This window comes from Mus caroli, chromosome 4 (genome assembly GCF_900094665.2).
Source record: "Mus caroli chromosome 4, CAROLI_EIJ_v1.1, whole genome shotgun sequence".
Taxonomy (NCBI): domain Eukaryota; kingdom Metazoa; phylum Chordata; class Mammalia; order Rodentia; family Muridae; genus Mus; species Mus caroli.
In genome coordinates, this window is record NC_034573.1 from 27,539,878 (window position 1) to 27,567,363 (window position 27,486).

The following is a 27,486-nucleotide window of genomic DNA, read 5'->3' on the forward strand; positions in this document are numbered from 1 at the left end:
GGCCAGAGCATGTTAGAGAGCAGCCTCAGCCAGGACAACCCAGGCAGGCTACTTATTTTCTTATCTCTGCCCTCTAACATCCTTTAGGATTCCCACCCCACCCCACCCCATTTTCCTGGGGCAGGGATCACCTTCACGTCATACACATTTTCCCGAGGCATCAGTAAGCTGTAGAATATCGTCAGGCCAGCCACCGATCTTTTCTGAGCCTCCGTTTGCCACTTTATAAAATGGGAACAGCAATCAACTTCTGGAGCTGTCCAGACTGACAGATAATATATGCAAAGCCCTTGCTCGTTCACATCCTCACAGAAAGCCCAGCTGTCAGGCTTCCTCTTGTGTGGCTGTCGAAGGATTTAGAAATTAATTTATCTCACAGGCTTTGCGTTTTAAAAGGCAATGTATTTAACACGGATTCTGGGCGGAACTCAGGTCATCAGGCTTGTGTGGCAAGTACTTATCTGCTAAGCTACTTCAGCAGCCACACTGAGTTTATTTTAGATTCACATAGTATGTATGCCTGCTTGGAGCATGAGAGTGAAGAAACTGGACAGGTCTTTACCAACAATTCCGCTGTGTTAGTTGGGCCAGTGATCCACCTCAGGAGAGAGACTGAGTCGGCTACCTACCTCGGAGGACAGCCGCTGTGGGTGTCTGCTGAGGAAGAAAGGGCCTCAGCAGCTTGAAAGGAGAACCACAGGAAGTCGTGTCATGGGGACCGGAAGAGGCTGGCCAGAAAAGAAAGGAACCTAGGGAGTGTCTCAGCAGCAAGACAGGTGCAAAAGATGCAGGGGTGCACAGACTGAGTGCCATCAGCAACAAAGGAAGTAGCTACCACAGCACAGACACGCATGTCTGATTACGAAGTCCAGTGGCTGCTGGGGATTGGACTCAAGTCCTTCGGAAGGGAAATACATGTTCTTAATCGCTGAGCCACCTCTCCAGCCCCTGGAACTTCCTCTATTGCCTGTATTTGGGGTTAACTAAGCCTCCTTCTAGTCTCTAATTGCACCTGTGGGTGCACCTCCCAACACTGCGCTATATCTCCTTTCCCTAGTTCTCAGTTCCTGGAGAAACACATCAGCCCCCAACCCCACACCCCAACACACACACACACACACACACACACACACACACAACCTGGCTGCCTGGCTGCCTGGCTGCGCTGCTCCGGGCTTGTAGCAGACACTGTCTGTGAAATGTTGAGTTTACTGGTCAGTCAGTGAGGCTGTGTGGACCTGGGGGGTGCTGCACACCTGCTAGTACTTATTCAAGTTAAGCTGCAATGTTATCTATCCTTTTCTCTTGTTTTATCCCTCCTCCTCTTCCTCTTCCTCCTCTCTCTTTCTCTCTCTCATCTAGGACTGAAACCAGGGTTCCCCACATGCTAACCACATGTTCTAACCACAAAGTAATAATCTAACAATCTGACATCCAAACTGTCAAGTGAAGACAATCAATAAGGAATTGTTTTAAAAAAATATTTATTTATTTTTATTTATATGAGTACACTGTAGCTGTCTTCAGACACACCAGAAGAGTATATCAGATCCCATTACAGATGGTCGTGAGCCACCATGTGGTTGCTGGGAATTGAACTCAGGGCCTCTGGAAGACCAGTCAGTGCTCACAGTAAGGAACTGTTATTACAGTTTTGTTTTTCATTGTAACTAATTTTGTTAGTTTGAGAAAATATCATCATAAAAAGAGGCTTTGTGAAGGAGCCTGTAGAATTCTTTGCCTTTGGACCCTTGGTGAGTTTCTTATTCATTTTGATATGGCAGGTTCTCGACAGGTAACACAGGACCCCACAGATACTCTTTTTCTATAGTCACAGTAACTTGGAACAGACTCTACTCACAGTGCTTGGGAGTAGCCCCATAGCATTTTGCTGTTGGGCCTTCCTGCTATGTTCTGTGTATGATGGTCTCAATCCTGTTTCTGCCTACTCTACTGGGGAAAGAAAACATAACCTACCATGGCCACGTTTGAGCCCAGGCCCAGGTGATGAACCAGGAACCTTGTTGGGGGAATCCAGGCACCATAGGCAGTTCTAGTGCGGCAGAGATCCACTCTGGATACATGACAGATAATTGGGAACCAGATTGTCAGTGTGGCCCCTCAGTAATCTAAACAACAGTGTCAGAGGTTGGGAGACAGTTGTTTCTCTACATGGATTAACCCATTTGTAGGCCTGCCCCTCTGCTCCGTTAGTGCTGAAGGTGACGTCAGGAGGAGTAAGGTGCAGGCTGTCCTCTGGGTAAGTGAGCCCTGCCACAGTGACCGTGGCATGCTAACATAACTGCTTGTGAGGACAGCCTGCTAGTCTTTATCAATGAAAGGCCAATGACTTGAGGGTGAACTGTTGGCACGCACACAAACACAACTGAGAGGCTGCTGCCAGAGCTGACTGTCTTGGGTGTGTCAGCTATGTGCACAAGCTTTACATGGAGGGGGCCATGGGTAGGACTGGGAGACTCCTAGGTGATACTACAGTGGCTTAGAGGGGGGAAGTTGACTTAGTGATTTTTTATCTAGGCATGAAAGGGAGGAAAGAGGTTTAGGTCAAGCCAACCTTACCCACAGGTTAGAGCTGCAAAGGGGCAGACTCAGTATAGAGGCAGAGGTCTAGCCTTCCATTCTGTTCTCATCACCCAGCAGGCACTTTTGATAGGCCTAATGGGGGAATCACTGCTTTCTGCAAAATAGCCCCATCTCTGGAAAGTAATTCAGGAAATTCTTGCCACCATAACCCACAGACTCAAGGCCTTGTCAGCAAAGCTCGTGGGAACTGATAATAAACTGGCAACTGTGTAGCCTCCAGAATCTGTCCTTTTAAAACATGACCAAAAGCAAGATAACCTAGGTAGTGAATTCTGGCTTGCCCTTAATTCTAACTCTGTGTGTAGCATCCATCACAGGCTTTGTACGGAAGTCAAGATTAAAGTACCTCTCTAGTAGGCAGATGAGAAAGCTGAACCTCAGAGAAATATGTGTGCCCAAGGTCACACTAAAGCTAACGATGGAGACAAAACTCAGACCCAGATAGTGTGATAATGCAGTTGTTTAATTGTTTTAAAATTTGAGATCACACAGTTTTTCAAAAGTTGGTTTCCCAGAATAAGGATTATTCAGCTTCCCCATCCATAACATATAAACACTCGAGTTACATGCGTGTGCGCATGTGCAAATACACCAAACCCCGGGCTTTTCTCCAGAGGCTCCAGGATGTTTCCCACCTGTCTGTTTTACCCAGATGGTGTCAGTGGGCAGGGCCAGGGCACAGACATGAGCAGTCAGCATCAGGCAGGTGGTGTGAAGGATAACTAAGGAGATGAGGGGAGATGCAAGGCAAGAAGGGCAAGAGAGAGGGAGGGGGAGGGGGAGGGGGAGGGAGAGGGAGAGGGAGAGGGAGAGAGAGAGAGAGAGAGAGAGAGAGAGAGAGAGAGAGAGAGAGAGAGAGAGAGAGAGAGAGAGAGAGAGAGAGAGAGGAGGCTCTCCACTCTATCTGGAGCTTGTTAGGTCATGTACCCTCAAAAGGGGCGTGGTCACTTCCATGGTCTTGTACACTCTCTGGTTTTGGTTATTCTTACAGCAATCACCTCATCCAATTGAAGAACTAACTGGGTGAGGAGGCCAGGAATGACTTATTCAGAGACTGCTTCTCTAGTCTACATAAATCCAAGAATGACCTCATTCTTGCCCATCTGTAGGACCACAAAGCCTGCAGTGTGCCCCTTCCTCCTTGTCCATTGCTTCAGAGTAACCACATGATGTTGGCTTTATGCTGATCATCCATCTCTCTCAGGTGTATGGGCTGGGACTGGAGGAAGTCAGATGTTTTCTCCAGTGCAGTTGGGTATTTGGTGGCACTAACACATCTGGTAGCTTTAACTTATTTTCAGACACTGTGATGGCTAATCTTTGCTGTCAACTTGACTACATCTGGAATCAACGAATACCCAAGCAGCTGGGACCAGCAATCAGCACGCAGATCAATTTACTTAGGGTGATTGAAGAACTGAGGATAGGGACATCCAGGATGGGGTAAGGTCATTGGCTGGGGGCTTAGGGTACCTGGGATGCCGCATCAGCATGGAGAAACATTTCAGGAACCTCAGGTGCTGGCTGAATAGGTTTTGTTAGGAAGAAGGAATATAGTCTAATCAAGTCATGGTTATGAGATATCCCTCAGGTAGGGGATTTCCAATTCCCCAGACAAGGTCAGAGAGAAGACCTGCTAGTGAAGGGAGTCTCCCATATTGCGCCGAGCCCAGAGGCTACCCTGTAATGGTGGACTTCTACCGTATACATGTATAAAAAGCGCACTAGCCAAGCGCTCAGCTCATGAACCTCCCACTAAGCAAACTCATAATTTACCCGCCATCCAGCTCAAGAAATAGATAGGTCCCTAGATAAGCTCGAAGACGAATGCTTTTAGAAATCCGTAGAATCTCCCTCGATGTGCCTCCAACCTTCCGCAGTGCTGTCTTGCGCTGTGGTATAACTAGTTAGACATCTCATCTCATACTAGACTAAAAGCTACTACAGGGCAAATCTCCAGCTGTGTGTTAGTTCTCCATAGGAAGGTGATCCAGACTCAGGTCAGGTGATCGAGGTCTCTGCTCAGGAACTGGGGGACGCACACTCTGACTTCCATCTACCCTGCAGACACAGTCTACAATGGAGGTGGGCGTAATCCAGCTCATAACCTGCCCAGCAATCACAAAGAGCATTCACTTCCGCCTAGGAACAGTGCGTAGTGTACACCCAGTCTCTGACCTCAGTGACAACGACGCGGAGGCACCTTACACTTCAGGAACTCACAGAAAACACCTCACATAGACTTCCGAGCCCCTGCCACACCCCCTAGGCAACCTTCACTTCACAGGGGTGATGCTGAGCCCCTAGTGGAGAGGTCTGCATCTTAATCAGCTGTCTCTGCTCTTCCACAGGCCCCGCCATCCCTGTAGGTGTAGACGTGCAGGTGGAGAGTCTGGACAGCATCTCCGAGGTGGACATGGTAGGCACTGCCCCAGGCTGGCTTCAGGGAGAGGTCCCATTGCTGAGGCCATGGGAGTCTCTGGGGTACAGGTTGTGGCTGCGAAAGCAGAGAAGTGACCAGATTGGGTCTTGGAAGTTGGTCCAAGGAACAGCAGCCTCTAGATTAGGGTTATTGTTTCCACTGGTAAAATTAGCGGGGACTGAGGCCTTTTGAAGGCAGGCTGCAGGTAATATAAACAGGGGGCCCACGCTTGGGGGAGTGCTAGAGATAGGCATTTTGATTGAAGTCCTTCAGTGCTTTGATTCTCCATATTCGTGTGAGCACAGCTCCCCCACATCCCGCACCCTCTAGCGGCTCCACCCCAACCCCACCCTCTATGTCCATACTCTCTTTTGACTGTCTTGTGGAGGCTCCCTCATCTTGAAGGGGAGAGTGACCTTCCTCCATGCTTCAGTCCTCTCTGTGTTCTGTGCACTGCTCTTTAAGTTTACAAACTTCCTCTGCACATGGCCTTCCTCTGCTCCTCCCAGGAGGCCTCTGTCTTATCCTTTAGGTCTCTGTTGAGATAAAGTTCCTTTAGGGGCTCACCCAAGCACATGGTCTGGGCCTTCTGTCTTTCCTTCTTAACTCACATAATCAGCTCTCTTGCTATGGATTTATTTTGGAGCCTCCCTCCCTCCCTTCCCCTCCCCTCCCTCCATCATTCCCTCTCCTCATCCTTTCTCTCTTCCTTCCTTCCCCTTCTTCAGCTTTTCTTCCTTCCTTCCCTCCTTCTTTCACCCCCACCCTTCTCTCCTCTTCCTCAGCCCCCTCCTTGTTCCCTGGATTGATATGGGAGGACCTGGCTCATTGTGGGTGGGGCCAATCCTGGGCAAGTGGTCCTAGGGTGTGTAAGAAAGCAGGCTGAAGCTGGGGCATTGGTGGCATATGCCCTTTGATCCCAGCAAACCAAGCAAGCAAACCCAAGGCCATGCACCTCTAAGCAGACCTCTGCCACTGAGCGCCCAGCCCTCCCCTGGCTCTGAGCTGACTTAGAACAGCAGAGCTGAGAAAGCACAAGCTGTTTACTCCCCAGAGCTTCAGCTCCTGGCAGGAGTAGGATCTGGGTGTGGAAGGTGCAGGTGTGAAGGTTCCCAGGACACTGGAGCACAGCCTGCCAGACCCTTCGGGGATTCACTAGCTGGCTTCAGCTGAGTCTGGGTCCAGCCTGGCTTCCCTAGGCCACAGGGACACACCAACTTCAGGTATGAAGAGCTATCTGCCCTCCTTCAAACATGGCTTCAGATTGATATTCTAGGAGAGGTGACCAGAATGGTGCCTTACGGTTTCTATTGCTGTGATCAAACACCATGACCTGAAGCAACTTATGAAGGAAAGGGTTTATTTGGCTTACGCTTCCAGGCAACAGCCCATCACTGAGAGAAATCGGGGCAGGAACTCAAGGCAGGAATCCAGAGACAGAAACTGAAGCAGAAACCACGGAGGGGTGATGCTTACTGGTTTGCTTCTTTCTGTTTGGGAGACAGGGTCTCCTTGTGTGGTTCAGAATGGCTTCACAGAGAGCTGCCTCTGCCTTCTGATTGCTGGGATCAAGGGGCATATGCCACCATGTCCAGCTTCAGCTAGCTTTCTACACACCCTGGGACCATCTGCCCAGAATTGGCCCCGCCCACAGTGAGCCAGGCCCAATCCTTAATCAAGAAAATGCCCTGCAGACCTGTCAGTAGACTGTCTGACCGGGGCCTCTTTTCCATTGAGGTTCCTCTTCCAAGATGATTCTAGCTTGTGTCAAGTTGACAGAGAACCAACCAGGACACATGACTTGGCCGTAGAGAATCCACAACCAGTGGGAAAGCAGGATTCCAGCAAAAAGAAAGAAGCAGGCAGAGACCACACAAGCTGGCCGCACACAGTTGGTTATTTGAGAACTTGCAGTGCGACACTCTTAACCTACTCCCTGGTGTCCCTCAGAGCATGCGCTCCAGTTGTGTGACCAGAGGGGCATTTGGCTGGTCCCTTCCCAGTCATCATAAGCTACTGTTTTTGTACATGGAAGAGGAGTTATGGCAAGTGCTGAGAAGTAGCTAGGTAGTCTAGAAATGGACTGGTGTAGACCTACTCTTAGATTTTCCCCCTTCATGGCTGAAGTGTTCTCTTCACTCACCACACTCTCTTCTTCATCTCCTTCCAGAAGAAAGTCTTCTGGGAGGTCACTCCCCTCTCCCCCATAACTAAGTCTTAGCTCTAGCTTATGGCTAAAGGCCCAGCTCTTGGTTTAAAGCATCAGTAGGACATATCAGGAGACCTATTTTTAACAAGATAAGCCCCGAGGCTGAACGCATAGTAAGTATGCATCACCTCCCAGATTTCCATTGAGGAATTATCTTTAATGATGCTGGTGACTGAGCCTGAGAGTTTGCATGAGTCAGACAGTGCTCTATACCAAGCCACGTCTCCAAACCTCCTTTAGCAAGCATTTACTGAGCACTTACCTTGTGACTTGCTGGTGAACGGGAATTCAGTGTGTGGAGAGCACAGCTCTGTCTTCAAGGATCTCACAAGTCCATTGGTAGAAATCTTTGTGGAAGGGATACCTGCCTGTCCAGGTTTCTGGAACTGCCCCTCAACTGAAATCCATTGGTTGAGGTACTACTGGGATGCCTGAATCAGGCCACACCTCCCAGATTTGTCTCCCGGGGTAAAGTGGTCCGTGCTGTGACTTGGCAATTCTCAATTATGATACATGGCTCCTTCATGCTCTTTGTTACATATTCTGTGCTGAACTAAACCACGTGTTATGAAACTTCCCATGCCTTTAAAGGGTTATTAGAAGTCAAGTCTTTCCTTTGTTCATGGGATGGTTTTGAAGCTTAGAGGAAGACAGCTATGGAGGTTGCCTTGAAGGCTGCCATCTGAAAAGACTCCTTTCCCACCATCCCTCCCATAGCTCCTTCCCTCCCCCCTCTCCTCCTTTCCCCCTTTCTCAGTCTTTATCTTTTAAAAGTTATTTATTATGTACATTGATGTTTTGCTTGCATTTATGTCTGTGTGAGGGTGTCTGATCCCCTGGAACAGGAGTTATAGACAGTTGTGAGCTGCCATGTATATGGCGGGAATTGAACCTGGGTCCTCTGGAAGAGTAGCCAGTGTTCTTAACCACTGAGCCATCTCTCCAGCCCCCTCATTTTTACTCTTGAAGAGGCTTTCCAGGTTTTAAAGGGAAGCCTCCCCTTCCTTCCCTTTAAGGCCCCATCATGTTTGGATCTCCATATATTGTACTGTTTCTGTCTAACACTCGTCCTCCAACCCTGCGTCTCAGTCATAGCCTTGAGGCTCTTTTCTTCTAATACAGTTCAGTGAAGGGGATTATCACACCTTCCTTTCCAAACTGACTGCTGGTGCTTATCTTCTATTACAGTAAAAGATGCTATACACAGGGACCTAGTGCAGAAGGCTGGGGCTCTGGAAGCAGTACACCCTGGTGGCTCCATAGCTGGGTTTTCAGTTGCACAAATGAGCCATAGTGCCACCATGCTGGCCACTGTGCTCAGGACGGCAGGGCTGTCACTCTGAGCCTGGAAGCAGGATCTGGGGGGTTCTGCAGTGAAGGGTGGTGGATCCATTGCAGGGAGGGACGAGCTCTAGGCCTTCCCGACTAAAGCCCTTCTGGCTTTCGCCCTGGCTCCCAGGACTTCACCATGACCCTGTACCTGAGGCATTACTGGAGGGATGAGAGGCTGGCCTTCCCCAGCAGCAGCAACAAGAGCATGACCTTTGATGGCCGGCTGGTGAAGAAGATCTGGGTTCCTGATGTCTTCTTTGTGCACTCCAAAAGGTCATTTACTCACGACACCACCACCGACAACATCATGCTGCGAGTGTTCCCTGATGGCCATGTGCTATACAGCATGAGGTAACAGTCCATCGGCCATTTCGCCAGCTCCTTTGGCCCTGATGGGCTTGGCACTGTAGTAGGGTCTATGGGGTGACACAAGCCTTTTGCTGTCAGTCAGTCTGATGCCACCCCTGCAGATGGCAACTTCCTCTTGGCTGGGGTCTTACACTTGAGTTAAAAGATTAGTGTGGCCTATTGATGGGAACAGTGACTTTTTATCTTTTAAACTCTATGATCCTAGTTGGTTGCCAATAACAATTTAAACTTAATAACAGTAGTTATTGTTTATTAAGTGCTATTTCAGGTTGCTTTCTGAGAGGACTTGGCTGATTCAAGGGTCCTTCCTTGTTCCTGGCCTGTTCGTGTGGCTCACCGGAATTAATTTCAATAGCAGATATGTTCTTTTCTTGGGTGGAGGATGACTCCGGCCCCATCTCCCAGGCATCTCTGAGGGAGGCAGTCCTGACAGCTGAAGTGCTGCCAGAAATGGATGCAAGTGTCGACAGTTAGGAGCCAACATCTCCACTCCAGTAGCCAAGGGACAGCAAGCTCAATAAAGGAGACCCACCTGGGGGTCCAGAAGATAACGTTCCAACTAAGTTTCCATGGCTTAGATGCCTGACCTCTTAGGGTGACAGATCGAGGCTGCCACCACCGTGGGTGACATACTGGGTCTTCCTAAGTGTGAGCGCAGCCTGAGCTGATGGTTCACTCCCAAGCCAGCTCACGTCTTTGTGTTTTCCAGAATTACCGTCACTGCCATGTGCAACATGGACTTCAGCCACTTCCCCCTGGACTCCCAGACCTGCTCTTTGGAGCTGGAGAGCTGTAAGTATTCAAGGCTTTTATGCCTTTTTGCCCTATTGCTCTCCAACCTTGGGGCCACTTGAGAACCGTGAGGCTGAGGGCTATCCGCCAGTGCTAAGAACCGCTCCCTCTGGCACAGGGCTTCCTTGTTGCTTCTCACAACCAGAGAAGTCAGGGTCAAAGCTCCCTTGTTTTCCTCTCCTCAAGATGCGTACACAGACGAAGATCTGATGCTGTACTGGAAGAACGGGGACGAGTCCCTGAAGACGGACGAGAAGATCTCCTTGTCCCAGTTTCTGATCCAGAAGTTTCACACGACTTCCAGACTGGCCTTCTACAGCAGCACTGGTAGCTAATGACTGTCACGGCCGGACTCAAATGTGGGAGAGACACATTTGAATTCTCCAGCCTCCACCTTTGCCACTTCCAACACATAGGGTGTGGACCATCTGAATAGAGCATAGTCCCATGTAGCAGTTTTGAAAAGCAGGAGATAGAGTTGACTGCTATCTTCTGAGGTCCCATCCTCAGAGGTGACACAGATTAGTAGAGGCCCTCAAGTACTCATACTGCAGCTGTCTGAGTCATAAGAATGGGGTGCTGGTTTGCGTGCTGTTCTATGGCCTTATATGTTCTACTTCACAGCTAAGCAAGGAAAAGTATTTATTATCTACATGCAAGCTATATTTTGTTTTATTTATTTATTTATTTATTTATTTATTTTGTGCTGGAGGCTGGCCTAGGGCCTTGGACATGCTCACGGACTTACACCACTAACCCAGGGGCATCATTTTTCCGTCCTTGGTTTAAACCTCTTGGATCCTGGGCCACATCTGAACGTTTGAGGAGATCCATCGGTTAACCTTGTCTAGTCTCACCTTGAACTCCTTGGTTAGATGTTTAGAACTGCTATAAGGGAGTTCTTCAGACCAGGTGTTTGAAACAGCCGAGATCTAGCCTGTCACAGTTTGTGAGCTCAGAGGTCTGAGGGCCATGCCCCCTCTGCAGGCTGGAGGGCAGAACCTCTCTTTCCAGCCTCTGCTGTTCGCCAGCAATGCTTGGCACCCTGACCTGCCTCTGTGCCACCCCAACCTACTTTGTCCCCATGTGTTGTTCTCCTGTGTCCTTACTTGGTGTCTTCCTGTGTGTTCATGTCCGAGTTTCCCTCTTCTGTAGGGACACCAGTCACTGCATTGGGGTCTAGTATAGTCCAACGTGACTTTATTTTGTCCTAATTACATTTGAAGAGACCCTATTTCTAAATAAGGTCCCACTTGCTGGTAGTAGGAGTTGAGACTTCCACTTATCTTTAAATACAATTCAATAGTACTCCTGTAAGATACTGGCTCCAATAGGACTCTTACTTCATTGTCCCTTGTCCCAGAGCTGGGATGCCCAAGCCCCTCTATGGAAAGTTTTGTGTGCCTTCCCTATCCTGCATGCTGTCCCAGATGGTCATCTGCCTCCCCCACCCGATATGTTCATAGTACCAAACACTGGAAGAGCACAGGCCTGCCTAGTGCTGAGTTGGCATCAGGACAGCCACAGGCCTGCTTCAGTGCACATCCAATGTGCTCATCATTATCTTCCCTTTAGCTGATGCACGTGTGTGTGTGCGCGCGCCTGGTGCCATCAGATGTGAGAAGAGGCATCAGATCCCCTGAAACTCTGGAGTAAATAGAACAGTATACATCACTATATAGATTCTGGGAACCAAACCCAGGCACACTGGGCAAGCTGCCAATGCTCTTAACCACGGAGCCATCTCTCCAGCCCTCTTATTTATTCTTACCAAATTCAAACCAATGAAGCCACTGCTAAAAACTGCTTACATATTGTCTATTATGTGCCTCTTCGTATAAGCGAAGTAATTTCTACCCTACAGACCCAAGATTTATATATTACTATTCCCTGATTTCAGATTAGGAAACCAAGACTTAAGGATTAAGCTTATGGTTCAAGGTTCAGAGCTGTGAGAGGCCATTGTTTGTTCCTTTAGTGCCTCTGTGCTGTAACTGTGCAGTTGTCCGTGTGTTCTCTTTCCTTTAAACCTTTCTGGAGTTCAGATTCAAATGCATCTTTCATTCCTGCTGTTCACTGTGTGCTTGCCCATGGGGACACACACACACACACACACACACACACACACACACACACACACACACACACANCACACACACACACACACACACACACACACACACACACACACACACACACACAGGACTTAGCCCACAATGCACCTGTCATAGTTCTTTTCTCTAGCCCAGTGTTTCCAGCACAACTTCTCTGCTTTTCCTGAATAGAATCAGGGACGAAGGAATAGTCCTGACTGTTCAGGACTAGGGGCAGCTCCCAGCATTTTCAGGGAGACTCTGTGCAAACCTAATGAGCAATATGATTTGCTCCGTGGATGCCGTTTAGAGTGGGGAAAATAGGCCTGATGGGATGACCTGATTGTTTTCTTCCTGTTCTTGAAGAACACTTTCTGTTTGTCCATCTCCCCGAAAGCATCAGCCCTTTCAGACAGCCCAGGAGGACACTTAGTAGCCAGGTGTCAAGCCTGTCTGGACACACCCTACTGTTCCAACCCTTTCCTACTGGCTTAACCCTCCCTTCCCCTCAGTACCTACCTCCTGCTCTTGCCTGATAGCCTGTCTGTCCCCAGTGTTTCTTGGGAGTCTCTGGGATGCAGCCTGAGGCTCACCTGTACTCACACTACCGGAGCAAGGGCTCACAACCCGGGACAAGCTTGTGGAGTCAGAGCAGGGGTAGGAGTAGCCCTTGAGTTGTTCCAAGGCATTTCACAGACCTTGTGTGGATCAGAACTCAAAAGCCAGTGTGGTCCTCAGGTGGCATTCAGGCACTCTGGGGAGCTAGCAGCTGTGTTTAACAAGTGGTTGATGAGAAGTGTCGGGATGCTCTCTATGGAACCTCACCCCTCCTTCCTGTGGTCCCCAGGCTGGTACAACCGTCTGTACATCAACTTCACTCTGCGTCGTCACATCTTCTTCTTCTTGCTCCAAACCTACTTCCCTGCCACCCTCATGGTCATGCTGTCCTGGGTGTCCTTCTGGATCGACCACAGAGCTGTGCCCGCCAGAGTCTCACTGGGTAAAAGTATTTGATAAGGTGTGGTAGGATGCTTTTGGTTTGCTTTGTTTTTCAGCTGCTCGCTAAGTAATGGAGGATTAAAGTCATGATCGGGGCATGGCGGCTCAATAAAGTAATCCCAGCACTCAGGCTGCGGCTGGAGGACTGGAAGTTTGCGGCCAACTTAGGCTGCAGAGAAAAAGACCTTTTTTCTTTCTTTCTTTCTTTTCTTTTTTTTCTTTTTTAAAAGAAAAAAGCAAAGTAAGTCTTTAGAAGTCTTACCTGATGAGCTTGTAAGTTGAGGGAAGCCTTTGCTGCCTCTTGCCTACTCTATCCATCTGAAGTCTGAGGTACCACATTGTAAGAAGCCCTCAGACTGCATCAATTCACAAAGGTAGAGACAATCTGGACTATGAACAACATAGTATGGGAGTACAGTACTAAAGTGAGTGAATGACTTTGGCAAATCCTGAAAAGTTCTTCTGTAAATCTTAAAACGTAGCTGGAAGCAAGCGCTAACATGTAGTTTCTGGAGCAAAGACTGTATTCCTTCAGAACTGCTGCTCTGGCTTTTGACAGACCCTGAATTCCAGAGTGAAAATTTACAATCAAGCATTGCAATTTGGGTAAAGTTGGAGTAGACCCTGACAAATGAGAGGGTTTACCGGGCAAGCCCTAGTGGAGAAGAACTGGACAGAGCTTAGTGAATGTGGCTTAGTCCCCAGGTTTATTCCTTCAGAGGTATCCCTGGGTCACCGTTTTAAATTACACATCATAAGTGGTCCCTCACGAGGCACCACATTGTCAGCCACAGCACAGAAACTCAGACTCCCAAGGTGACTGAAAACAAGCCACTGGTTCTTGAGGGTGACATTCCAGGAGGTGTGAGTCAGAGAAGGCCTGATTTTAAGGAGCGGAGCCTCTTGCCTCCACTGTGTGGAAATATGGCTGAGAAATCTCTCACTTGGTTTAGGGGACAGAGAATAGAAAATTGTGACTGTGAGGTGTGGGCCCTGCTCTGGGGTAGATCAGCAGCTGAACTAACATGGTTTTTTACAGGCATCATGACAGTGCTGACCATGTCGACCATCATCACGGGTGTGAACGCCTCCATGCCCCGAGTGTCCTACATCCGGGCCGTGGACATCTACCTCTGGGTCAGCTTTGTGTTCGTCTTCCTCTCCGTGCTGGAGTACGCAGCTGTCAACTACCTGACCACGCTGCAGGAGCACAAGGAACGGAAGTTCCGGGAGAAGGTGCGGAGACCACGTTCCTCTTCTCTTGTAAGCTGGGGCTAGTGCCTGGACAAGAATGAGTTTGTCGGATGGGTAAGGACAGGTAGGAGGGGCCAATACCTAATGCCAAAGTGTGAACAATCCTCTTCTTGCCCTATTCAGACAGAAATGGTGCGTAGGGAAGAAGCTCTTTAAATGCTGTTCTGTGGGAACCTTTGCACCCCTCAGCATTTGACAACAGCAAATGTTGCAGGCGATAGCAGTGAGCAGGCAGAAGCGGCCGCAGGGACCACCATCTAGAGCCCCAGACTCTCAGATCCACAACTGTATCTTCTACATACACAATATAGTTTGATTGTGATTTCCCAGTCCCCAGTTTCACCTACCAATCCGACTTTATATTCTTTTTCCTCCATCTCTCCTAAAAAACAAACAAACAAAGAAAAACAAGAAACAAGAAACACAAAAAGACAAAAAAAATGCTCGAACAAAACAAAATGAGACAAGAAATATTACAAAACTACCATTGAGTTCATTCTGTGTTGTCCATCTACTGCTGGACATGGACGGCTAATAGATCTAGGGGACTCCATTTACAGATTAATGTAATTAATTAAACAATTACAGCTTCTTGGTTAGGGGTGGGAGCTCATGTCACTTCCCCATCTCAGGGCTAGGACCCCATCTGACTTGAACTTGTGTAAGCCTTGTGCATGCTGCCACAGTGTCTGCTGTTCAGGTGTACGTCCGTCATTTTCTACCTGGAGGACACTGTTTCCTTAGAGTCCTCCAGCACCCCTGGCTCCTACAGTCTTTCCTCCTTCTCTCTTCCACATAGATCCCTGATCCCTGAGAGGAGAGGTTTCACGAAGACATCCCTTTTAGGAGTGAGTGTTCCAAAGTCTCTCACTCTGTACATTGTACAGTCATGAGTCTGCATTAATGAGTATCTACTGCAAGAAGATGATTCTCTGATGAGAGCTGAGTGAGGCTCTGATCTGTGGGTACAGCAGAAGGTCCTTAGCAGTCATTTTACTGTGTTCCTTTAGCAGAGTAATAGTATTGGTCTTAACCTAAGCAATGGCTGACCTAGTCTCAGGTTCTTGTTACTTTAGCAGTGTCTGGTATGAGCATAGGGTGGACCTTAAATCCATCCAATCAGAGAGCGGATGGTTATTCCCATAATAATTGTGCCATGATTGCAGCAGACTATCTTGCAGGCAGGCAGGTCGCTTTTGCAGGTCACAGGGTTTGTAGCTGGGTTAATGATTGTCTCCCTTCTCTGGTAGCTTGCAGAGCACCTTCCAACACCATGAATGCCAGTCAGCAGGAGTGGAACTTCTGGTTAGGCATCAGCAAGACTCCTCCATGTTCAATGAGATACGCAACTGCTGTCTTCAGCCATAAGGCCTTACCATTTGGTTGTAGAGAGTAAGCAATAGCTTTAGCAATAGCCTGTGATGTTTGGGGTTCTATGGGGCCCCTTTGTGCAATGACTCAAAAAGATGTAACCCATTCTTGGTCCAATGTCTAGTTTGGTGACTCTGTTTAAATTCCATATGTATATTTTAGGAAACATCTACAGTAGTAGGTTTCCATATGATTTTTCAAATGACAATTAGTGTCAGTTGTCCCTCCCCCCTTTCCCTCCTTTTCTCTTTTCTCCTATCCCGTTCCCTATTTAATCCTAGCTATCTTAGTTAGGGTTTTACTACTGTGAACAGACACCATGACCAAGACAACTCTTATAAGGACAACATTTAATTGGGCCTGGCTATTATCATCAAGGCAGGAACATGGCAGCATCCAGGCAGGCATGGTGCAGGAGGAGCTGAGAGTTCTACATCTTCATCTGAAGGCTGCTAGCAGAATACTGGCTTTCAGACAGCTAGGATGAGGGTCTTAAAGCCCACACTCACAGTGACACACCTCCAACAAGGCCATACCTCCAAATAGTGCCACTCCCTGGGCCAAGCATGTTCAAACCATGACACTATCCTAACTTCCTCTTTGTCTCTCCATGAAAATGTATTCTATTTCCCTTCCTTAGGAGATCTCCTCCTCCCTATTAGTCCCTGCAAGTACCTAACTTCATGTTTATTCAGATTGTGGCATGTATATTGAAGGCTTAAAAAAACCTAACATCCACATATAAGAGATACACATAAAACACACAATATTTGTCTTTTTGGGTCTGGGTTACCTCACTCAGGATGACTTTTTCTAGGTCCATTCCTTTACCTGCAAATTTCTAAGCAAATTTCTTAACGACTGAATAATAGCCCATTATGTAAATGTATCACATTTTTGGTATCTGTCAGTTGATGGACTAGGCTAAGTTTCTGGCTGTTATGAATAGAGTAACAATGACCATGGATGGTTAAGTGTCTCTATAGTAGGATGTAAAGTCTTTCGGATATATATTCAAGATATATGTCCAAGATAGCTGGATCTTGTGGTAGATCTATTCCCAGCTTCCTGGGAAACCACAACGCTGATTTCCATAATGGAATACAACCTTGCACTCCCAGCAACGAATAACCTGTGCACCATCCCCCAACATCCTCACTAGCAGGATCTGTTATTTATTTATTTGTTTGTTTGTTTACAAACCTTTCTTTCTATTTTATGTGCATTGGTGTTTTGCCTGCATGTATTTCTGTGTAAAGGTGTCAGATCACCTGGGCTTGGAGACACAGACAGTTGTGAGTTGCCATGTTAGTACTGGGAATCAAACCCCGGTCCTCTGGAAAAGCAGCCAGGGCTCTCAACCACTGAGCCATCCCTCCAGCTCCTGTCATTTGTTCAACTGATCTTAGCCACTCTCACTGAGCCAAAATGAGATCTCAAAGTACTTTTAGTGTGCATTTCCCTGATGGCTAAGGATGTTGAACGAACTGTTTCTCAGTCATTTGTGTTTCATCTCTTGGAAACTCCCTGCTTAATGTCCTGCTACTTCATCTGACTGCTGGTATCCTTTGCCTTACAAAAGCTTTAGAGTTTCATGAGGTTCCATTTAGTAATTGTTGCTCTTAGTGCCTCTGCTGATGGTGTCCCGTACAGAATGTCCTTTTCCCTGACGCCTGTCTCCCACTTTCTCTTCTATCAGATTCAGGGTCTCAGATCTTCTGTTGAGGTCTTGATCCATTTGGAGTAGAGTTTTGTGCAGGATGGTGTGTACGAATCTATTTGCATTCTTCTACATGTGGCCATGCTGTTTGACCAGCTCCATTTGCTGAAAATATTGTCTGTTTCCCAATGTGTACTTTTTGGGCTTCATTGTTAAAATCCAGGTATATATTACAAATGTTCCTTTAGTTTCTATTTAGGAGAATAATTTGAGGCATATAAATGTTAGTTCTTCTTTGAAAGTCTGGTAGAAATCTGCATTAAATCCATCTGGTCCTGTTTTTATTTTATTTTATTTTATTTTATTTTATTTTATTTTATTTTATTCTATCTATCTATCTATCTATCTATCTATCTATCTATCTATCTATCTATCTACCTACCTACTTATCATCTATGTATCTATCTATTTTTGGTTTGGAGACTTTTAGTTCCTGCTTGTATTTCACTGGAGATTACAGATCTGTTTAAATTGCTTATTTCATCTTGATTTAATTTCTGTGGATCTTAGAGATCGAGAAATCGAACCGTTTATTTTAAGTTTCCTAGTTTGGTGAAATACAGATTTTTAGAGTATGTCACACTTCTCTGGATTTATATCTGCTATATAAATCATCTCTAATTTTATTAATTTGTATCTTCTCTTTTTATCTTTTTAATTAATTTAGCTAAGTGTTTTTCAGTCTTATTAATTTTCTCCCATCCAAGCACTAACCAGGCTCAATCCTGCTTAGAGTCCCAGGCCAGATATTATTGTTTTTTTTTTTTTCAAAGTACCAACTCTTTGTTTCATTGATACTTTGTATTGTTTGTTTGCATTTCATTGTTTTCGCCCTCAGTTTGATTATTTCTTGCCTTCTCCTCTTGACTGTGATTTCTTCTTGTTCTTAAGCTTTCGGTCTTATGTAGCTGCCTAGTGCTGTGAACTTGTCTCTTAGAGCTGCCTTCATTATGACAGTAAGTTTGGGGATACTGGTTCTAATACTTTTTAATTTCCTTCTTGATTTATGTTTTGCCCCAATTTTCATTTAGTAATAAGATGTTCATTTTTCATTGTTTCTGTTGTTGATATCCAGCCTGAATCATAATCACCAAATGCTGGGTGCTGTTTTAATTTTCTTCTATCCGTTGAGACTTACTTTGAACCTGAGTGGTCAATTTGGAGAAAGTTGTATGAGCTTCTGAGAAGAAAAATTTTTGAGTTTGGGTGGAATGTTCTGAACGTGTCTGCTCAGTCCACTTGATTTATGGCATTATTTAATGCCAGCATTCCATGTTTGTGTTTTGTTTTGTTTTCTGGATGACCTGTTCTTTGACGAGAGTGGGGTATGGAAGTCACCCATTATTGGTATGTGATGGTCAATTCTCTTATAACTTGTGTGCCCTTTGTGTTTAGTGTGTAAATGTTTAAAATAGCAACATTCCTTGGTGGAATTTCCTTTGGATAAGTATGTAGTATCCTTCACGATTCTGATTAGTTTTGGGCCTGAAGTCTATTTTTATCATATTAAAATGGCTATTCCTGCTTGCTTCTTAGATCCATCGCTCAGAAATGCCTTTCCTGTCCTTTTCACCTGAGGTGATGTCTATCCTTCATGGTGAGGTGTGTTTCTTGGATGTACGTAACAGAATATGACCCTGTTTCTTAATTTACTCTGTTAGTCTGTCTTTTTATTGAGAATAATCACTGAGCAATGTTTACTGATTCCTGATACTTTGTGGTTATAATGTGGATCCACCCCCTTTGAATAGTTTTGGAATAGTTAATTCCTTGTGTCTTCTTGGGTGCAGTTAACTTCTTTTTTTTTTTTCCTTTTTTATTAGGTATTTTCCTAGTTTACATTTCCAATGCTATCCCAAAAGTCCCCCATACCCNCCCCCCAATCCCCTACCCACCCACTCCCACTCCCCCTTTTTGGCCCTGGCATTCCCCTGTATTGGGGCATATAAAGTTTGCAAGTCCAAAGGGCCTCTCTTTCCAGTGATGGCTGACTAGGCCATCTTCTGAAACATATGCAGCTAGAGACAAGAGCTCCAGGGTACTGGTTAGTTCATATTGTTGTTCCACCTATAGGGTTGCAGTTCCCTTTAGCCCCTTGGGTACTTTCTCTGGCTCCTCCATTGGGGGATGTGTGACCCATCCAATAGCTGACTGTGAGCATCCACTTCTGTGTTTGCTAGGCCCCTGGCATAGTCTCACAAGAGACAGCTATATCTGGGTCCTTACAGCAAAATCTTGCTAGTGTATGCAATGGTGTCAGCGTTTGGAAGCTGATTATGGGATGGATCCCTGGATATGGCAATCACTAGATGGTCCATCCTTTCGTCACAGCTCCAAANTTTGTCTNTGTAACTCCTTCCATGNGTGTTTTGTTCCCANTTCTAGGAAGGGGNAAAGTGTCCACACTTTGGTCTTCATTCTTCTTGAGTTTCATGCGTTTAGCAAATTGTATCTTATATCATGTGTATCCTAAGTTTCTGGGCTAATATCCACTTATCAATGAGTACATATTGTGCGAGTTCCTTTGTGATTGGGTTACCTCACTCAGGATGATGCCCTCCAGGTCCATCCATTTGCCTAGGAAGTTAACTTAAGACTCTATTTTCTTCTAGTACCTTCTGTAGGGCTGAATTGGTAGATAGAAATTACTTAAATTTGGTTTTTACCATGGAACATTTTCCGTTTTCTGTTTATTGTTAAAGTTTTGTTGGGCATATTAGTCTGGGCTGGCACCTGTGGTCTCTCAGAGTTTGCAGAACATCTGCCCAAGGTTTTCACTTTTTAGAGTCTCCTCTGAGAAGTCGGGAGTTATTCTGATGGGCCTGCCTTTGTATGCTACTTGGTCTTTTTGCCTTGCAGCTTGTAATATCCGTTCTTTGTTCTGTATGTTTAGTGCTTTGGTTATTATGTTTAAGGGGAGTTCCTTTTCTGGTCTCGATTATTTGCCATTCTGTATTCTTCTTGTACCTTGATAAGTGCTATCCCAATTGTTCATAGGTTTGGTCTTTTCACAGTGTCTCAGATTTCGTAGATGTTTTGTGCTCGATTTTTATTTATTTATTTTAGATTTAACATTTTTTTTTGACAGAGCTTTCAATTTTTTCTGCCTTGTGTTCCACAACCGAGATTCTCTCCTCTCTGTCTTGTAATCTGTTGGTGATGTTTACCACTGAGGTTTTTGCTTTAAATTCTAAATGTTTCATTTCTAGTTTCTTCAGTTTGGGTTTCTTTCCCGTTGTCATTCTTTTACTCAGCTGTTTGTGGTTTCACAGATGTCAACAAGGCATTTTTTATGTCTTCTTTAAGGTCCTTGGACATATCCCCAGTTGCTGATTTGACGTGCTTGTCTTGTGCTATATTGCATATCTCGGGGCCTACTGTAATGGAGTTACTGGGTTTTGGTGGAAGCACATTCTCTTGGCTATTCATGTTCATGATTTTGTGCTGGAGTCTAAGTGTTCACAGGGTGTTTGCAGTGATTCTAGGTGTTGAGAGCTGGTCTTGTCTTTGTTGTGTGGGTCTTCTGTCCTTCAATTGCTGTTGCCCTCTGTGGATTCTAGGCAAGTGGTGGCTGTGAATTCACTGGTACGGAGCACTTTTGCAGGTTGGTAGTCAGCAGAAAGGAATGGAGATGGGCTAGGAGAAGGGGCTGAGCGGGCCTGTGGGAAAAAAAGCTATGGGGATCTTGTCCCCACTAAGAGACAGTTCCCAGGGGGGTGGATGTGTGGTGGGAGGAGGGGCTCCTACAAGCAGACTGCAGTAGGGCAAAGGAGAGACAGGGATGGGAGGGTGGGGAGAATTCTGGGTCTGTACAAGAGGTGGAGTGGCAGTGAATGGAACTGGGGTGGGAAGATGGGCTCCTGTGAGCAGGCTACCACAGGATGAGGTACCTCTGGAGAGAGAGAGAGCATAGCAGAGTACAGGAAAGGTACTGGGAACTGCATCCTGGAGTTCCAACCCAGTATGGCCGCTGGAAATAATGTTTGGTACAAAGGACAGAGCTGACCTAGAACCCAAGCCTGAGAGGGTCCTTAAGTTGGCCACAGAGTATTGAAAATAACTGGTGCTGGCATAAGGGTACCCATCTGGCCATCAGACTGACAGTGCTTTTCTTTAAGGCAGCCAGGGGGTTAATAGAAAGTTGACCAATAGCTGACAACTAGGGATTAAATCCCCACCCCACACCCTTTCTTATTTACAGGAAAATGGGCTCAGAAGGAGTGCTCCCAGTAAGAACTGGACACTACCACCAGTCGTGATTTCTAGCAGTCTTCAACACTTGCCTGGCACCTTGAAAACTGTCCTTTCTCTTCCTCCAAATACACTAGGTTGCTCTTATCCACTAAGCCATCATCACTCCAGCCCATATTTAAATACCTTAAACATAGTCTTTCCTTTTTAGATTTATTTATTTTATTTTATGAGTGTTTTACTTCTATGTATATCTGTGTACCATGTACATGCCTGGTACCCGAGGAAATCAGAAGAGTGTGCCAGATGTCCCTGAACTGAAATTATGGACATACCAACTATTGTGAGCCACCATATGGGTTCCAGAAACTGAACCTGGGTCCTCTGCAAAATATAACAAGGCCTCTTACCCACAGAGCCATCTCTCCACCCCCTATTTAAATACTTTTGACAATCTTTCACTTTTCTATTAAAAAAATAGCAAAGCTTTCTTCTGATTCTGTTCAGCTACCACTTTGGGAACAGTTTAACCATACATAGTGTTTTCTGTGTGGGACAGCAGGAGAAAGTTGTTCTCAGCAACTGAGCTTTCAGCCTTCGGTCAGTGCATTTGGGCTGTTTTACATGCATCATGAGGATTCTGAAGATAGCACCGCAGATAAGAGCACTCCTGAGACAGTGGACCTGAGTTCACATGTGCCTGTAACACCAGTGCTGGGGAAAGGAGCCAGGTGGAGTGAGGTAGCTTGCTGGCCAGCCAGCCTAGCCAAAAGAGGGAGTTTCAAGTTCAATGAGAGACCCTGCTTCAAAAAACAAGGTGAGGCCTGGAGAGATGGCTCCAATATTAAGAGTCTATACTACTCTTATAGAAGACTAGAGCTCCCTGCACTCATGTTAGGCAATTCACAACTGCCTGGAACTCCAGCCCCAGAGCAGCCAGCCTCCTGGTCTCAGTGGGCATCTGCTCACTTGATCACATGAACATGCCCACACACAGACACACACCATACACTTCACGATGATGATGATGACAATGAGGATGGTGATGATGAACACATCTTTAAACCTGGCACTTGGGAGGCAGAAACAGACAGAACTCTGTATGTTGTAGATCAATCTGATCCACACAATGAGTTCCAGGCCAACTGAGTACTACATAGTGAGCCTCATCTCAAAATGAATGAATCAATGAATGAATGAACAAATGAGCGGCTGACTGAATGCATGAAGTGAAGAGTAACACAGAAAGACACTTTCCTCATCCGGCCTCTGCATGTGCACTCATGAGATTGCCTCCATCATAACTAATTAGTTATTTTAAGGCGCAGTAGAAGAACCAAAAAAAAAAATCCCAATTATTTTATTATTTATTTGTTAAGAGACAGAGTCTCTCACAAATAGCCTAGGTTGCCTCAAACTGGTGACCTTTCTGCCTGTTTCTGGAATGCTGGGATCACATGCATGTGCTATTACGCCTCCTTATGACCCTTAACTCTTACATAAATGCAACTTTGAATAAGGACACTCTTTGCTTTAAGTTTTTGTCAGTGTTGGAGACAGAACAACCAAGCAGCTCTCGCACCTGCCAGGTAAGCGTTCTACTACTAGGGACAACCGTTTTTCTTGGTTCACGAACACAGAGGTAGAATACAGCATTAGAAACCGAATGCATAGATTTCAATTCCTGGCTTAAGCACTCGTGAGTTAGGGAAAATGTGAGGGTTCTAGGCAAACCTGGGTTGCTCAGTAAGATCTTATGTTAAACAACATAAATAAAATAAGTCCTGGATCTTAGACCTGTTGTCTGGCTTCAGGAGAACTGTGCAGCACTACCTGCATCTCAGGATTGACTTCTGAAATGGGGCTAGATCAGTGCTTCTCAATTCTGGTTGCACAGCTATTGTATAAGAAGATAACACACACACACACACACACACACATCTACTCACCCCAGATAGATTGCCCATGACAGATTGTATGGATGCCATCAAAGTCCAACTGGACTTACTGGGATTACTTACAGGGATATGGATGAGGGGTTACTCACAGGAACAGAAATGACTCAAAGACAGCAGCATCACTAAAGCCCACCCCAGGTGCGACAGCTCACAGAAGTTGGGCAGCTACAGGCAGCTCAGCAGGTTGGTTCTTTCCACCGTTGGTCTCCTCCAGGCCGCCTGCTTGGTCTTTGTTTCTTTCCAGGCACTTCTCCCAGACTCTACTTCACTCCTGCGGCTGGGCTTGTCTCAAGTCATCTTCCTCCCTGCTTGGCTTGTCAGCAGTCAGTCAGCTCTTAAAAACTTGGGAAGGGAGGGGGCCTGATGAATCAAGTCAGTTTCAGGAACTTCCTGAAATTGTTTTGAATTGTTTCCTTCCTTTCTTAACGGGCTTCCAGACAGAATGAAATGTTTCAATTGTGAGAAAACTGCTACACAATAGCGGAACTATTTGGAAGTTTTGAGCAGTCCAGAGTGGGTGTGACTAGAGAATTACTGTACTCAGTGCTCTCTGATGTCCTTGTAACTACATCTCTCTGGAAGCCAGAGTAGCAGTGGGTAGTTACTCTGTAACAAGGCCAGCTCCCCTTTCCATCTTCAACATCTAACTGAGCCCTTTCTGTTTGCTGCCTGCAGCTTCCATGCATGTGTGGAATGCTTCATTCAAGGACCATGATGCTGGATGGAAGCTACAGTGAATCTGAGGCCAACAGCCTGGCTGGCTACCCAAGAAGCCACATTCTGCCAGAAGAAGAAAGGCCAGACAACATCGTGGTTCATTTGGCCCTCAACAATGAATTGACCTCCTCCAGAAAGAAAGGCCTTCTGAAAGGCCAAATGGGTCTCTACATTTTCCAGAACACCCATGCCATTGACAAATACTCCAGGTTGATATTTCCTGCCTTCTACATAGTTTTCAACCTAATTTATTGGTCAGTATTTTCCTAGGGATTCTAAGGCTGTGTCTGTGAAAGGGCATGGACATCCACTGGTGGATACATGGACCTAATGACCACACTCCACACCAGGCCAAGCAGCTGCTTCTGGCCTGGAGGAGCCCGGGGACCTCCAGCTGCCCTCACCCCATCTTCATGGCTCTTTTCCTAGTTCATGATATTCCAGTTCACACTTTTGACTTCTCTGAACAGACAGCTGTCTTCTGCTGTTTGTGAACTTGTTCACAAGAATCCCCCCTTTCCCCACCTACTTAATAAAAGACTCAACTGCCTCCAGTTGTTCTGAGATGCTCAGTGTTGGAAGAAAGAAAATAAAGGGCAAACTAAGGGGGCATTCTGGGTAAGAAACTAGACGCAAAAATCTGAGAATTTATCCAGCTGGATTAAGTGCCTAAGTGGGAGGGAAAAACTCTCAGAACTGAGACAGGAAGTGATTTGGCCTACACAAAACTGGCAACAGAGATGATTTTATAAATGCTAGAGGAAGCTATTCATTTCCCTGTTCATTCAGTCATTCATTAAACACTGAGTTCCCACCCTGTGTCTGGAACTGTGGTAATGAACGTAGTCTTTTCCTTCTTTGAGATTCTCTAAGCTTCTCTCTCTCTCTCTCTCTCTCTCTCTCTCTCTCTCTCTCTCTCTCTCTCCATATATGTGTGTGTGTGTGTATTTCTGCTCCCCCCACCCCCGCCCCTCCTCTGCCTCACTCACCCAAAGACCCTTTCTGTTTCCTGGTGTTTTTACTCTAGGTCTGCTAATAAAAAGCATTTCCAGGCTCCCGTGAGGCTCTCATGAAGCCAGCTCAGTGTTTCTCCCTTGAGACACTCTTACAGAATGAACTGAGAACTGCGGAGTGTAGGATTTGAGTCCTGGAAAAAGCGCAGTGTGTCCCTTGGTCTGCAGTAGATGCTCCCCCGCTTCCTGTTTCAGGCTCCTCCCCTTCCTCCTACCATCATTATCATTATTCCCGTGTGCAAGTCCAGTCCTCACACCAGAGGTCTTACCTACCCAACCAGAAGATTACTTCTACAAGTGTCTCTTTCTCCATTGAAGCTGAGCCAGAATTAAGATGGTAATCCGATTTACTTAGTTGAGACTAAATTGTAGTAGGAGATGGCTAGAAATTTTAAGAAAAGCTCTACTAGAATATAAAAGCTATGATTTTAACAAGAATTTCTTCCTTTAAGGCAAAGTTTCTGGAGTCAGAAGGTGAGGAGCAGGAGCAGGAGCAGGAGCAGGAGCAGGAGCAGGAGCAGGAGCAGGAGCAGGAGCAAGAGCAGGAGCGACTGTCCCCCTCCAGACCCTTGCTTACCGAAAGACACCACTTTTCCTCTCCCTCCCCCTCCCTCCCCCCTCTCTCCCCCTCCCTCTCCCCCCCCCCCCCCCCCCCCCCACCCTCCCCCCTCGTTCTCCCCCCTCTCGCTCTTCCCCATCTCCCCTCTCTCTCTCCCCCCTCTCCTTCTTCCTCTCTCTCTCCCCCTCCCTCTCTCCCCTCTCCTTGCCATCTTAGAACAGCGATCCACAGAGAAGGGGACAACCTTGCTTTATACTAAGTAAGCTTTGACTTGTACTCTGCTCCACAGCACAAGACTCCGGGGCAGGATTTGGGTCTGAGGACCAGGCAGGTGCGCAGGAATACCAGAACCTCCATGAGTTCCAAACCAGGGAGGGACCTGCTGCAACTGCCGATTCTCTCACTAGCCTGGCAAGATTGGCTCTCGAATCGATGTCCCGTCCCCAGGATCACTCCCCACTCCATCTCCCGAATTTCCTTACTCCAGCCTTGACCTCAGCTTCAGCTTCTAACCCACTGGCTCTGTGATAGAGTGGGATTCATAAGGCAGCCTCAGCCAGGCTTGTCCAGTTTCCACTGCGACCTGCTTTACCTCGGCTGACTGCTGTAAGCTCAGTAAGCTTCCAAGGCTATCCTGAGATTTAAATAGTCTCTAAAGTAATGGCTCTCAGTCTTCCTAAATATGCGACCCCTTATAAAGTTCTTTATGTTGTGGTGACCCTGCAACTGGAAGTTCATTTTATTTCCATTTCATAACTAATTTTGTTACTCTTATGAATTGTAATTAAAAGATCTGGTATGCAGGGTTTCAGATATGTGACCAGATATGTGACCCCCTGTAAAAGGGTTATTTGACCCCCCCAAGGGGTCAGGACCCACAGGTTGAGAACCTCTGCTCTAAATGGACTCACAGAACTCAGAAGAGCCATTATTCTCATGGTTGCAATTTACTATTACAATGTAAAACTAGACTCGCCAAAGAAAAGAGGTGTGTCGGAGAGGGTCCAGGAGGGACAGATGCAGGACCCTGAATTGTTCTCTCCCGTTGGACCTATAAAGATTGTACTTGTTTTCCACCAACAAGCATGTGTTGTGCAGTGATCCCCACCCAACACCAATCAAGGGGTACAAAGGTTTTATGGGAGCTTGGCATAGCTGATTGTCCCTAGGACTGGTCTTAGTCTCCGGCCTTTCTGGAAGCTGAGCAGGTAGGTGCCTTGGGCACAGGTGCCTGACAGTGATTCTACAGGCTGGGAAGTCCAAGAACATGGACCTCATCCTATCTTGTCTTCTGTCTCCTGGGCTAGTTACTTTTGTGTTGATGTGACAATTCTTGATAGAAGGAATTTAAAGGGGGATGAATCTATTTTAGAGCTTGGTTTTAGTCTGTTGTAGTGGGGAAGAGGTCAAGGTGGCAGGAATGTGTGCCTGGGGTTCCTCATATGAGTGGACCAGATAGCAGAGAACTCAGGCAAGAACCATAGCAGGTACAACCTTTAAAACCAATGGACATGTAATGTAGCCAGGCTACATGTCCCAAAGATCCACAGCCTCCCAAAACAGTGCCATCGCCTGAGACAGAGTATTCAGACATGCGCGCCTTTGGGAGATATTTATATTCAAACACAACACCTTTTCAATGGCCTGCTTTTGGATATAATGATCATGTGCGTCTGGACTCCGAGTTTCTAACTCATGAATCTTTGAGGGCCACATTTAAATCGCGTGTTAGAGCCATAGGAGTGCTTCAACATGTGATGTGAATTTTGAAGAAGGAAAGAAAGGTAAGATTGGGTGTCAAGGAGAAAGGTGTCCCTCGGACACTCTTCCCAGATGGACATTTGGATAGGAAAACATGGGGCCAATTACGTGCTAGGTCTCTG

General features: G+C 46.4%; 1 protein-coding gene across 1 annotated transcript in view; it reads left to right on the plus strand.

Moving 5' to 3' along the window:
* The window catches only part of Gabrr2 (gamma-aminobutyric acid type A receptor rho2 subunit), a 33,765-nt gene extending 9,184 nt beyond the window's left edge, over positions 1-24,581 (plus strand). Inside the window, exons 3-9 of the mRNA XM_021160873.1 lie at positions 4,956-5,023; positions 8,695-8,918; positions 9,646-9,728; positions 9,915-10,055; positions 12,669-12,821; positions 13,860-14,056; positions 23,990-24,581. Of these exons, the coding sequence (XP_021016532.1) occupies positions 4,956-5,023; positions 8,695-8,918; positions 9,646-9,728; positions 9,915-10,055; positions 12,669-12,821; positions 13,860-14,056; positions 23,990-24,301 (1,178 nt within the window). The 3' untranslated portion in view covers positions 24,302-24,581. The remainder of the gene's footprint in view (positions 1-4,955; positions 5,024-8,694; positions 8,919-9,645; positions 9,729-9,914; positions 10,056-12,668; positions 12,822-13,859; positions 14,057-23,989) is intronic.
* The last annotated feature ends 2,905 nt before the right edge of the window (positions 24,582-27,486 follow it).